General features: G+C 41.6%; 1 protein-coding gene across 13 annotated transcripts in view; it reads right to left on the reverse strand.

Moving 5' to 3' along the window:
* Positions 1 to 14,090, reverse strand: part of CELF2 (CUGBP Elav-like family member 2) — a 559,496-nt gene that overhangs the window by 317,718 nt on the left and 227,688 nt on the right. For 6 of the 13 annotated variants that reach the window (XM_080656734.1, XM_080656741.1, XM_080656744.1 and 3 more), the window contains exon 1: positions 13,562 to 13,830. The exons of 5 other annotated variants lie outside the window; for them this stretch is intronic. In XM_080656734.1, coding sequence (XP_080512860.1) covers positions 13,562 to 13,635 — 74 coding nt within the window. In that variant the 5' untranslated portion in view covers positions 13,636 to 13,830. Of the gene's footprint in view, positions 1 to 13,561; positions 13,893 to 14,090 lie in introns of those variants that run through there. 2 more of the 13 variants (XM_080656740.1, XM_080656739.1) reach the window with 2 other exon arrangements.

Genomic DNA, 14,090 nt, shown 5'->3' on the forward strand with positions numbered 1-14,090 from the left:
TTAAAGTGAGTTGCTGATTGGTTAAGAATCCAAACTATCAAATGCCCAGGCACTTAGAAACATAAACACATAACCTGTCAAAAACAGTGCCCTGAACATCAGAGAGAGTAGTGGTAATTCACAGAGGGAATTCATGAAAGAGACAAATTGAGTTGCCCTCATTTATTTATAACTCACAACTGGGCAATTATATTTATGGAGACTGGCTATGTCTGCAGAGGCCTTGTTTCAAAAGCTCCAACAGTCCATTTACATTAAAAAAAAAAAAATCCCACAACCCTTATTGATGTGTTGTATTACACTGAACCCATTTTACTTGGATCCCAACGTTATCTAGTCAACTATGAATGGTACAAATACTGAATATGGTTGGTAACTTTCATAGTACTGTATAAAGTGGCCTGTCAAAATCCCAACTACATTTATGTTAGAAAAAACTAAAAAGTAACAAGGTATACACCAAAATAGATTTCAACTGTTCACAATTTCATTAGGACCCGCTTTTCTGTGTTTGCTAACATCTTTCTCCTACCTGTCAGAGCAGGACTCAGCAGAATCTGAGGTGGTTTGTGGGTTTTCTTAGCAACCTTAGTCAAGTAAGGTTCTGCTTCTGTTTAGTTCAAACCTTCACTATGATTTTTCTTTAGTTTTTCAGAGTTGTAACATTGTGAACCTTCATGTGTGACAAATTTAATACCTTAGAAACAGAGTAACACTCACAAGGTCATTATCATTTTTCCCACATCTGCTTTCCACCCAAAGCCAAGGAGCATTTTCTATCACATGGGTTCCTTGGGTTTTAAAATGCTAATCCATGATGAGCAAAACACTAAGGCATAACAGTGTAGGCTCTCTAAGTGGTTTAAGCTCTCATTGAAATTAGAAATAAGATCTTATCTAGTGTCTAGAAGAACAAAATTGTTCAGGATATTTTTCTTGTCCCACAGCCAGAATTTAAGACCAAGGAAGAGTCCACATTACAGAAGGTTCCCGCAGGAGCAATCGTTTTGTTTTCATGGGGGGGGGGGGGGGGCGGGCATCATAAAGACAACGTGCTGTCACAGGGTGCAACAGCACCTGCCCTAGGGCAGCAACAGTGTCTGGATCCCAACCAACTCTCTCAGCTTGGCCCATCATGCTTGGGTCTCAACCAAATGTCCTTTCCTGTTTTACATCCTGAAAACAGAGGGTTTGTGAGAGGAGGTGCAACTGAAGTGCTGGAAGAGTAATGGCATCTTTCTCCAAGTATATGATCCTCATTGAGAACCCAGGACTTCAACAAAGTGTTCAAACACCAGAGAATGGAGTTGGTATCATGTAGTTGAGAGACATGGTATTGGGCCTTATCAGCTGATTTCTGAAAGCCTTATAATGAGGATGGAGTGGATATACATTCCATTCTTTGGCTGTATTTCTGTTCAACAAAGCCTGCAATTTTCAGTCACTTGAAAATGTAATTATAGATAATGTTTGCATCAGTAGCAAGAATACAATAAGCACACAGGGCATGAAAACTCCACTCAAATCACATCCTCTTAGGTTATGATGATTGTCTCCTGCCAAGGCATTTCGACAAGCTAATATTGGGAATGGCTTGTGGATGAGGCCAACCCATACATGAATTCTACTCTAACTGTTCTAGTACCCCTTCCTTTACATTGGGTGTCTACACATGAAACAAATATCTATGATTTGCTGAAAACCCAGAATCCTATGGAGTGTTCAAACATGTACTGACACTTGAAATGGAGTGGGTATCAGAACGGAGTGGGTCACAGCTGTCCATCACTTAAATCCATTTGTCATCTTGCTCAGAGACTCTACTTACTTTGACCCACTTTTGAGGAAGGGGGTAGAAGTGCATGTAACTCTAGAAAGGATACTGCACAAAGTCACCAGTCAAGGGGGACAGAGGAGACCTAACTCCACCTGAAAGCCTGGAGGGCCCCTGAGAAAGGCCAAGTGTTCACCTAAATCAGATGCAAAAATTAAGCCGTGGGAAGTAAATGGGAGGAAATCCAGGTTTTCTAAATGAAATCCTTAAAAGAAACCTCTTCATGAAATACACAGTTATCTTAAATGAAGAATGGGATTCACCTTAACATTCCATGTTAATTGCTTCCTTATCTAAGCAGTCAAGGGAGAGTCTGCCTCAGGCATTAGGAGATCTTGACATCACATTGCTACGGTGCCTCATTCTATTGACATCTCTTACAACACTCTTGCCTCCTAGACTCAGAAAGTGGTCTGGCTATGAAATAAAAAACCAAGAAAGAGCAATTTATGTGAAAGAGCACAGAAAAAAGCAGATTATTAGGACGCAGCTAAGAAACTATATTTCACACTCAAATCCACTCATTCAGCTGCCAATTCACCAACATCTCTACAAATTCAACCTGTTTATGGTCTTAAAAGGACCATAAAGACTTACAAGCAACCTCCTGGGCCAAACTGTGATCTCAGGCTTTGCAAACGGACAGACAGACAGACACAGGCTCGAACATTCAGTTCTACCACCTTTTAGAACTGGATTTCCCCACCTGCAAAATAGGAGTGATATAACTTACCATTCAACATGTTTCTGGAAATTACCAATAATTTATATAAATCCCTTAGCCTAATGGCTTTCCCACAGTATGGTCTAAATCAAGGACAAGTGATATTATAAAATATTTAAGAACATGAACCCATGGGAAGTCAGTGTCCCTTAAGTGTGAGTCATCAGAATAAGGAGAAACATGCACACCAAAAAATATTTGGTTGTCAGTGAATTACAGTTTTGTTGATGCGAGAAAACATTTGTTGGCTTCTGGGTCTACATCATTTTTATTGAATAGACAACTAGAAATCAATTTGGATCAAAAGTATTATGTTCTGAATAGGCCTGAAAAACAAGACATAGTTAGAGGCAAGGAAAAAGGCTTTCTTTCACGTGGCTTGTGAGGCTGACAACAGTCCCATTTCAGTCACCTTTTGTAATAGCTGAACACAAAATCTTGGCTCACTGAAAGACTGCCAATAAACTTGGACTTTTTAGACACTGAAATGTGCTGATTACAAAGAACCAATTAATTTGTACAGAAACATTTCTAGTATCTGGGTGGCAGACTCCCGTCTCTAAGATTTTGCCAACTTTGCTAGACTTGGCTAGTTTTCCTTTCCCATCTCAGAAACTGCAGTAATCTCTGATACTGCTTAAGTCCCCACTGCCTTCAGTGCCAGCCCTGGTTCCCCCTAATGCAAAGTGGTCTGTTATGTGAGGCAAGGGATCCTTAAGCTTGGAGGTCACATTGATGGCCTGGGGAGTTTCTCAGAGCCAACATCACTCTCTTAGCGGGAGTAGATGCTGAGTGTTCCCCTGGCCAGTCAGGCAGGGAGGAAGTTCCCCAACAAAGACCTCAGATCATGCTTTAAGCTTCCCAACTGAATCTCATCGCGTCTGATCTAACAAATCAAAGGACTTTTACGTGAGAAGCAAATCTTCCCGCTAACCATGGTGGTTCTGATCTCTTAGATTTCAAGGACCCTAATGGCTAAGTCAGCAGAAATAACCGTCTGCTTGTTAAAGCACAAGAACAGAATAACTGCGATGCATCCTGCAGCTAGGCACCGCCTAGATGCATACCCTACACCCCCTGTGCCGCCTCTTAAGGCAAAAATCACTGATTCTTTCTCCAAATGGTTTCCTTGCTCAGAGACTCCAGTCTTCCTCCTCCTTTGTTCTCCAGGCTTTGTGACCTGAGCTCCCAGTGAGGCCATTCGGAGGCAGGTCTATGAAATTCCCCCCTCCATATATATACCATCAAAATTGTTCTCTTAATGGCCAAGGAGTTTCTGTGGGGCTAGGAGTCCCGTTATGTGAAAACCAGCCTTCGTATTGTGTGGCTAATTCTCATCCCATAAGAAAATCAAAATTGGTTTCAGCTGGTTAGGGATGGGCTTTTTCAGAACATGCATCAGGGGATAATAGATGGGGGGATATTGCTTTTTGTTTCACCTCATCCCAAAAGGGAAGGTCTGGCCACAAGTTCACAGTTGTTGGCCCACCAACTGCATTTTATTTCTCAATCGCCATGCAGAAAGAGAAAAGAAAATCCATCTTCTTAATGTTGTCCTGGGGATGGAGCATTTTCTGAGACTTTATATGGGAGCAATACTGCGTTATGGGTTTTCGGCTGAGACTTTATAAAGCACGAATGTTCCAGGGGAGGAAATATTAGCTGGCCAGTTGTAATGAAGTTCCATTGTATTCGATTCTCCCAGGCAATGCAGATGAACTTGTGGTCACTTTTAAGTACCATGAAGCCATAAAATATTTAGGTTGTCATTCCTTTCCCAGTATGAGCTTCACAGTAATACAGTGGGACAGGCAAGAAGCATATCTTATTATCCTTATTTTCTAGATGAGAAATCTTGACAAGTCACCTGAGATCTGAAGGGGGCATGGAACAAGTCAGAAGACAGCCAAGAGAATGCACGAGGCTGCTGCTTGGTGAAGGATGCTCAGCCCTGAAGATCTACCTCTGACCCTGTGCTTGAGAGGCCTTGAGCAGTCTTCCTAGCGATTCCATTCTGCTGCACACAAGCAGCTCCTGGGGCAGGGGGAGTGTCCCCCGAAAGCAGAAACAATCCAAGAGGAAGTGATTTCTAGCTAAACGTTAAAATTCACCAACAGCCCATTGACTTGATTTCTGTATGAAGAAAAAAAATGTTTCCTAGATTCTCCCTGAGAGAAAGTAAATTCAATGGCAAGTGTTTCATGAAGAGGGAAAAAAAAAATGTTTTCCCTCAACCTCCTCTGCACACAGGGTTTATAAGGCACCTGTAGCAGTCAGAAGTGAAAGCATGCTCCCAGGCCCTAGTCACACAGAAAAGGAGGGAACACTGCCCATCACTAGATGTTGGAAGTGACTTTTTGACATCCAAGAGTAAGAGAAAAGGAGGAAAAGAAGGGTCAGGAAAATCGTGGCTTTTTGTGAAAAGAAAGGATCCGGACAGGGAGCATGATGATGTAAAATAAAGATGACTTCATATGAAGAAATCGCCTTGAGATAAAGCTGCCATGGTGTTAGCCAGCATTTGGGCTTTTCAAAGGACTTGTGTGTTGCCTTTAATTCCTGACACCGGGAAAGATGGCTGGGTGGACAACGGGAGTCGCAAGGAAAGATGTTACCAGCATGACGGGAGGGAATAATTGCAGTTGGAGGCCTCCTGGTGACAATTTTGAGAAAGCAAACACAGCTGCAGCAGAGCCAAATATAGCTGGCCACGACAATGACATCCATAAAGTTAATCATTCTGAAATATGCTACCCTTATGCTCAACCAGAAAACTCAACACCCCTTCCATAATGTAGGAAGAAGTCAAAATACAGTTTTATACGCAGAAACATGCAGCTGCTCCAGTGGAATTTTACTCCCAGTGGGGATGGAGCTGTTCAGATACCGCCCCCCTCTTAGGGCTCCAATGCTCAGAACTGTGTGGTAGACAGATGTGGCCCCTTCTCTTGAAATTTAGAAAACTACTCAGAAACTGATAATAAACTGGGCTTAGAGAAGTCCATTTAATCTTAGAGAAGAGTGAAAAGATACAAAATCAGTAAAATATAAAAAAAGGCAGAAAGAAAACATCAAAAATAGCTATACTCTTCATGACCTAAAGCAGTGGTTGGCAAACTGCGGCTCGCGAGCCACATGCGGCTCTTTGGCCCCTTGAGTGTGGCTCTTCCACAAAATACCATGGCCTGGGCGAGTCTATTTTGAAGAAGTGGCGTTAGAAGAAGTTTAAGTTAAAAAAATTTGGCTCTCAAAAGAAATTTCAATCGTTGTACTGTTGATATTTGGCTCTGTTGACTAATGAGTTTGCCGACCACTGCCCTAAAGGAATCTAAGCTGGGGCACAAAGACTCGGGAGAGAAGAAGAAAAAGCAACCTAACAAAATACACATACATCCTTTATACCAAAAGCTTTCCTCCTCCTTTATGCTTTTTCATAGCAGCTTTCCCCTTTGTTATCCCTCTAAGAGTTTTCAAGGGGAAGATGATATGTCAGCTCTCAATCTGTATTTGTTCACTTGGGTGACACCCAATGTCTTACTCTGGAGATGCAAAGAGAAAAGAGCTTGGTGAGCGTGATCGTGCGTGTTTAAGTTGGTTTACGCCAATCTGCCCCCTTGTAGGTCCATCAATCTCCTTTGACTTTAGCCTTTTAAGAGGTTCAGTTTATGTGCTGGTTGCCCATTAGACACAATCACAATTTCAAGGATTCCTTTCAATAGTGACAGGAAGCTATGAGTTAATATAAATGGGTCACATAAAATGTGGCAGCAGCCAGAAATTTGGTCTGGCCAGGGCCAGCTGTGTCTACCCAAGAAAGAATCAATTTAAGGTCTACTGTCCAGATTTTCCTGGGAAGAGTCTTTCTTTCTTCCTACTCTAAACCTAAAAGATCTTAACAGTAGCAACATCTTCATTGTAACTGAGAACTAGAAATGGCCCCATGTTCAGGGAGTTTGCAGCACGGATAGACGGGGTCACTACGCTGGGTCAGCTTGTCACCCAGTCAGGTGTGACAGGATCACCAAAGTGAACTACTTTTCACACCTGTAATAGAAGCCACTCTGAGGTCTGGGCCGAAGAGTCAAAAATCTAGTCCTGAGACAGATTTTCTGCTGTATCATTAATTTGAAGCACATCTTTGGTCAAGATGTTAATCCTTCCTGAATCTTTAATTTTTCAGTTACAAAGGTAATAATATGTAAATACATATTATGATGGGCAACAGTTTCATAACTTTTATAGCCAAAGACCATTAAATGTAAGCTATTTCAAGAAAGTAAAGCATTATGCCCAATAAGTAGTTTTTCATACATTTTCCATATATACGTGTGTGTGTGCATGTGTGTGTGTGTTTGTACACATATTTTATGTCTGTTGACCACAGCCAGGTCAATAAAAACGTATTTTGCTCTTTTAGCTTACAAGACTGAGTCTGTATCAGATAAATGTGGTACAATTTCCCTGCTTCAGGGGAAGACTAAGAAATAAAGACATAATTCATGGAAAAGGATATAAAATACCACCTTAAAATTTAATGAGCCTAAGTCAAGCTATGAACTTTCTTTAGAGAAAGCCTGGAAAATAAGCCTTTCAGCATAACATCATAGAATGTTTTATCCTACTATGGAAGCTGAAGAACTATTCACTCCTATGGCACTAAAAATAAAAAGTTTCAAGCTGTCCAAAGTTATGTCAAAATGTTAAATAAATCATCTGAAATTAACTGTATTCCCTCTGAGGACTGAGTCAACACCATCACATGCAAAAGTAGGAAATCGCCAGTCTTATTTGAGCCTATAAATGTCAGACAAAGCAGCTGGTGGGTGGGTTGTGGGAACTTATTTCTGTGGTCATAACAGAGAGAACCATACGGTTTCATTAGAGAGAAAAGGCTCCTTGATTTATTTCATTACTAAGGCTTAAAATCAAAACATTCTGCATTCCCCTCTTTTAAAGCACTCTTAGTCAAAGAAATCCTAGGCATAGGTCATCTATCTGTACGACTCTTAAAGGTAGCACAACTCATTTAAACTGAGGTCTCATCAGAATAGATTTCTTTATTTAAAATCTGACCTTATGTAAAAAGCCAAACGAGTCTGGTGGAAAAGTCCAGAATAATAAAACTGAAATGGTATTTTAGTCCACATGCAGCCTAAACTTAATTTACATACATCTTCAGGAGGGGAAAAAAATGGGTCTAATAATTTGCTGGCAAGTTAGCTTTGAGGCATTCATTCCAAGGAGTAATTAAAATTTAACCAAAAAACGAATTTGTACTCATCTGTCATTTTGAGAGCCATATGATTACATATTTATTAGCATTCCATTTTACATCATCAGCCGATTTGAAAGCATCGCTCTCAGTCTCAGAGCATAATATCCAACCTGCACTTCCAAAAACAGACCGCTCATAAAGCTCTGGGTGTCGCAGAGTGACAGTGGAAATCTCAGACACGCTCACTGGCATTTCAGCTGCATAACTGGAATTGCATTTCCATAAAGCTAGTTGGAGTAATCACTTTCTGTTGTGATTTAAGACAAATGGGAAGAGGGAAGTGGCTCAAAGTCTCCCCTTTCTTTTTACAGTCCTTTAAGAGGAGTCTAAGGCTCTCAGTAAATGAAAAAGGAAATCCCGGGAGGGAAGTGAGGTTCCATCCCTTCCCATCCACAGTCAGAGCAGAATATTGGATGGCACAATTAAACAGTGATGACGCTGAAGGGGAATAATTATTTGACAATTACCTGAGAGCGGCACATTTACTGAGCTAATTGGTTTTTGTTTCCCTCAAAGGTTTTTCCAGGAGTGCACAACTCCATTTCTCTTAGATTGAGCAAGAGCTTTTTCTTAGGGAAAAATAAAAATACATTTTCTGCTCTGCTACACAAGTAGCACAGGGCTGATGTTGGCTTTGTTAGATTACCATCCCTCCCTGACAGTGGCACAGACAAGAGGGCATGAGCACGTGCAGGTGCTAAAGAACTGTCAATCATTACAACCTTCCCAATACTCCCTTCTGCAGTTTCCTGGAACACATACTATAGGGACAAATGGCTGACTCCTTTGTCGAGTCCTAATCTGCAAACAACAGCAAAATGGGACCCTCCCCTGGAAAAACAGAACCCGCTGGCATTAACACTCTAAGCTGGAAATACGGACGAAGTTTGCGTGAAGTTCAGCACAGAAGTGCAACACATGAATGACTTAGTAACTCCTCTCCTTGCAACTCCTTGAAAATATCAAGTTTCCACTGAAATGCAAATACGATAAGGGATGTTCATAGTATTATTTAGCAGTTGTGAGGTTTGTCTTTCATTCACTACAGTGACATCAGACCCCTGTTGATATCTGGTCTCCTAAATCTACCCATTAGCCTCCACAACGTACTCCACTCAAATTTTGGCATAATACCTACATCATATGTGTGCTGGTTGTCTGACAGTTTATCAGATGATTGTGTATGCCCAAACATTACCTGTCTTTTTATAAGTAATGAATGAGTGTTTAACTTGTAAGAAACAAACCGCAAGTAAGGGGTAAAGAGAAAGAAAAGTTTGGGGATTTGTGTTAAAAAGAAAAGGCGGGGGAAGGAGAGTAAGAACGCAGTCTTTTATCAGAGGCCAAATATACTGTTATTATTGCTATTGTTGGGTAGGAAAAATACTAAGGTGAAAAACATTCCAAGAGGTCCCATGAAATCTTAATTACTAGGTTCATATCTGAAAATCCTATATCCTTTTAATCTTGTTTTTGCAAGGTTCTTGTTCCCCCCCAGTTCACTGCATCTCCACAACAGATGCCAAAGTAACCTCAATCCAGCAAATTACAATTAAACAGCAAGACTTAACAAGTAAAGTAATACCTCTTACCCAGATCAAAGCTAACATTAGTGTTCTAAATGCAGATGTGGGGTGAGTTTTGGGTCTCAGGAGGCAGCTGATATTAAAATATGCAGTGTTACCTGAGAAATCCCACCTGAAAAAAAATGTTTTAAATATCTTTAAAGAACTATATGCATAGATCTTTTCTTTGGAGTCTCCTCATTTTAATTTTCTCTCATGATCATCATGGATCAGGTGATAAATCTCAGTAATCTCTGTACTTTATTATTTGTAATGGCATTTTCCAAAAACACTTTAAATGCCATCTTAAAAAAAAATAAAAAATAAAAGGACACACTGCTTCTGACTTTCATTTTGCTGGTATTGTATAAACCAGCGGTCGGCAAACCGTGGCTCACGAGCCACATGTGGCTCGCGAGCCGCGGTTTGCCACTCTGTTGACTAATGAGTTTGCCGACCACTGGTATAAACAAAAGTATATTTTTAATTAAAACATTCTCTTTATTTAACTGAAATATGAAATAACAGTGCAAATTTGAATCAAATCAGAGAATAATAAACTCAATTTAAATAAAATTAGATAGTGAAGTCTGAAAACTTGGTATGTATTTCCTATAATGTTCAATCATTCCCACATAGCACCAATTTATTTTTCTGACCAAAAAAAAGTCATGTTTAGTTCACTCATCTCTCTTCTTTCGAATTAACATGTGAGCATGCATTTATGTAACACACACACACAAGCCAACCACAGCTTTTCCACTTCCTGCCTATGTGGCACAGGCAAGCGTGTAACCTCTTTAAGGATCACCTGTATAATGAGTGTAATAACCACTCTACAGATCTACTGTGAAGGTTAGAGACTGTAAATACAGTGTCTTGAGACATAGCAGGCATTCAATTAATGACTCATGCTTTTGGCATACCAGGGGAGAAAGGGGGAAGGCAGTAATTATGTTGCCTTCTTGGACTGGTCGCATTGTCCCTCTAATAATTTCTTAATCTATAAAACAAGGGCCGATGAGATGGTCTCTAATGCCCCTTTCAACTTTAACAATGACATCCCTAGAACCAAGTTTCAGTTCAATTAGACACTGACAGATATTCTAGTTATCCTCACTTGGGAGGATTTAATGAACAGCAGGGAATTCACCAAATTGATGAATTTACACTCAGGATAACTTTGTCATTTTCAGTAAGGTTACTTACCAATTGTGCGGGAAAAATAAAATAAAATTTCATTTTAACTTATTGGTAGTTTCTTCTCAGCATGTTATTTTAACATCACAATCCGAACTAAAATTTTTGCAGTTGAATTTATAGATTTTCCCATCTGTAATTTCTCATTTCCAAGATACTATTTCTTATATTTTTGTTCAAAATTTTAAAAAACTTTTAGGAACCCTCAATGCATATATGATCATTAAAAAGTTGAGACAAAGAAGGAAACCCCCAACACCAATCCAAAACCAGCTACCCTAGTTTAAAACAGATTTTTAAAAAATCAGTTCCTATTTTATTTTCATCTTTGTTACAAATGATACAACAAAACTTTACTAGTTAAGATAATTTAAAGGGTCCATTTCCACTTACGGTTTATTAATGAGTATTAAAACCCCAAGACTTAGAAGCACATGTCCTAATAATTCCATAACACTATAGAACCTTCAGGGACCTTTTTAAACACTGATGGCTTATGGGGCCACGAAACGTAATAATTCATCTCCAAAGCTATTTGTTCATCTGCCTCCAGGAGTCAAACATATTACTTCTTACAAACTTATCCAATGTATTTATTCTCCTGGGAAAATGCCATCGAAAATACATCCTACTGCTTTAAAAGAAATCAGCACAAGTAAAGCCCCTATGCTTTATTTAACTTCCTTATATGAACAGGCCAATATCTAGACAACTGAAACTTAATGCAAAGGGCAATATACCATACATGATAACCAGTCTGGAAAATATTAAAGCCACACAGCTATCATCTCAACTGTATGAATGTGGGGAAAGTATTTTCAATTGGTCAATGCCCTCCCACACACCCTTCTATTCCCCCAAGTTAGTCTCTAATGTGAGTTAATTGCAAACTCTTTTGGTAGACATGGTAGTATTTTTAGGGCTAAGGAGACAAATAAGATTATCATTTACATATCCTCTACTTTTCCTCTATTTGTAAAAGGTCAATTAAGCAATAGTTGACAAACCCTGAAAACAATTTAAGTTTGATTCCAAAGGACATCATTTGGAAATAACTAACATCTGGAAGAGAAGTGGGGTAGAAGTGACATTAGGATTTGTGTGGATATTCTGTGGCTAAAATACAAAGGCTCTATTCAGAGCAAATATTTTGAACAAGCCACCTTTATCCACCTAAATGAAAAGGACAAATTAAACTTACATAATTTAACTGACAAGAGACAGCACCTTTCAGAGGCCACTAACACTTTAAATTCACAGAGCATTCATTAGCAAGATACATTATGACCAGTTACATAGCAGGTGACCATAAATTCAAAATCATGATAAGCCAATCCTTCAGTTCAGACTGACATTCCTCTAGAGAGGAGAAAACACACAAAACTTTCAAAAGCTAATGTGCAAACATCTATTATATATTATGTAGCATACATACACACACACACACACACACACACACACACATTTAAGGAGGACAAGACAGAGACCTTTTAAAACAAATATCATGGGAATGTTACTAACCAAGATTAATTTCTCTGAGAAAACTGACAAAAAGAAATTCAATATTTTAATTTATATTATCTGATTATCTTAGTTGAGATAATGAACCTGATCATGTGTACAAGCAAGTTAATGTTCTTAATATCGAGTGAAAAGACAATTCTCATTTAACAGATACTATCATCCCCTGCCCCCATTAAAAAAAAAAATTCCTAGGGGCTCAAATAATTGGCCGCTGCGGAGTTTCTCAAGAATCTCTCAACTCATAACATTTAACATACAAGAAAAAGAATCTAGCACCGTAGGGGAAAGTTAGTTGCCAGGGAAATGGATCATAAAGCTCGGAATGGCATGAAAATTGCTACGAGTACAGTAATGTGCCAGAAAGAATATGGGTGTTAAGTCTTAACAGTGTGCAGAATAGGGAACATGCTATGTGGACTCTTACCAAGGATAGCAGTCCTTTTTTCCTAGATTAATTGTAGCCTGGATTCACTACCAAAATTCTTTCCTGATAATTGACAATTTCACATATTCCAGTTATTGGGCACAGACCTTTTAGACCCACTTCTGGCAATCCCTGTTCTCTCTCTTCAGGTTTTCCTTCCACAACATGCCTGACACACAGATAGATCCTGCTGAGGTGATCAAAGTTTCTCTTACCAGCTCAGGCACCATCAAGACTAACCAACCAGATAAAAATGAGGAATACTTCCCTTTCCTCAGGAATCCCAGCTCTCTACTTCTCCCAATAAACTACCCTAGTTTGACGACATGTAAAACAACCAGAAGCACATTAATTATTAAATTATAGGCTGTATACCAGACAAAACCACCACGATTACGTAAAAATTACCACTAATTTCTGCAAGAGAGCACACCTGGCTATTGTAATGCTTTATAATTAACCGCCCCCTCCCTTTTTTCTTTCTTTCCTTTTCTCTCCTCCCACTCTCCCACCACAGGAAAGGAATCTTTGCAAATGGAAAGTCAGATGAGCGGATAATTTGGTGAGAAGGGATCTTTAAATGGGCCACCAGAGCTCCAACAGCCCCGCAATTCCAATGGCACGAGCGTGCACGCGCGCTCTCCACCCCGGGACGCCGCGCCCCGCTGGCCATCCCCAGCCCAGACCCTCGGACACCGCGCCCCGCTGGCCGTGCCCCGCTGGCCGTGCCTCGCTGGCCTGGCTTGCCGGTCCCCCGAACCCCATTCCGGACCCCTGTCCCCGCGCCGCCCGGCCGGTCAGGACACTCTCCCTCCTCCCCAAGCCCAGCGCCGGCTCTGAAGCCCAGAGGAGGCGGCTGATCCGGAGTCTCCACTCGCGTTCCCGGGGCAGAGGAGCCGCCGCGCTTGCCTTTCCCTCTTCGGGGCTTCAGGAAGGCGACTTGGCAACGGCCGCCCGGTCGGGGTCGCGGGGAGAACGCCCGCACGACCACCCGTCCCCCTGGGATCCCACTCACATTCGGTCCGGAACTAGCAGGCGTCCCTCGACCATCATGTCCGGGAGGAAATCCAGCTTGAAGGCAGAAGTCATGTTGGCGGCGCACGAGGCGCTCGGAGGGCGGGCGGGGGGCGGCGGCGGTGCGCGCGTCCGAGCGGCCGCGGACGGCGAGACGGGCAGGGACAGGTGCGCGCGGCCTCCCCGCGGCGGCCGCCCGAGCCGGCACTTGTCACATTCTCTCCCTCCGTGCTCCGCCAATCCCCTCCGAAACCCAGAGCCGAGGCCGCGGTCTGCGGAGCGCCAGGTGCGGGGAGCGGAGGCGGAGCTCCGCGCCCGCGCGCCGCCGCTTAACCCCTGAGGGCCCGCCCGGGGGAGGGACCTGCCCGAGGCAGGCGGCTGGGACTGCTGAGCTCACCGGCTTTAAAAATAGCCCGACTTTTCGTAGGGTCCCAGAGCATCTAGAAATACTCAACGCACTGAGTCTGCCCGGTTCCTCTTCATTCCCCATTTCCAGTCGCTTGCAAGAGGCCCAAGAAGCGATGCTAGGT

Source organism: Plecotus auritus, assembly GCF_963455305.1.
Source record: "Plecotus auritus genome assembly, chromosome: 1".
Taxonomy (NCBI): Eukaryota; Metazoa; Chordata; class Mammalia; order Chiroptera; family Vespertilionidae; genus Plecotus; species Plecotus auritus.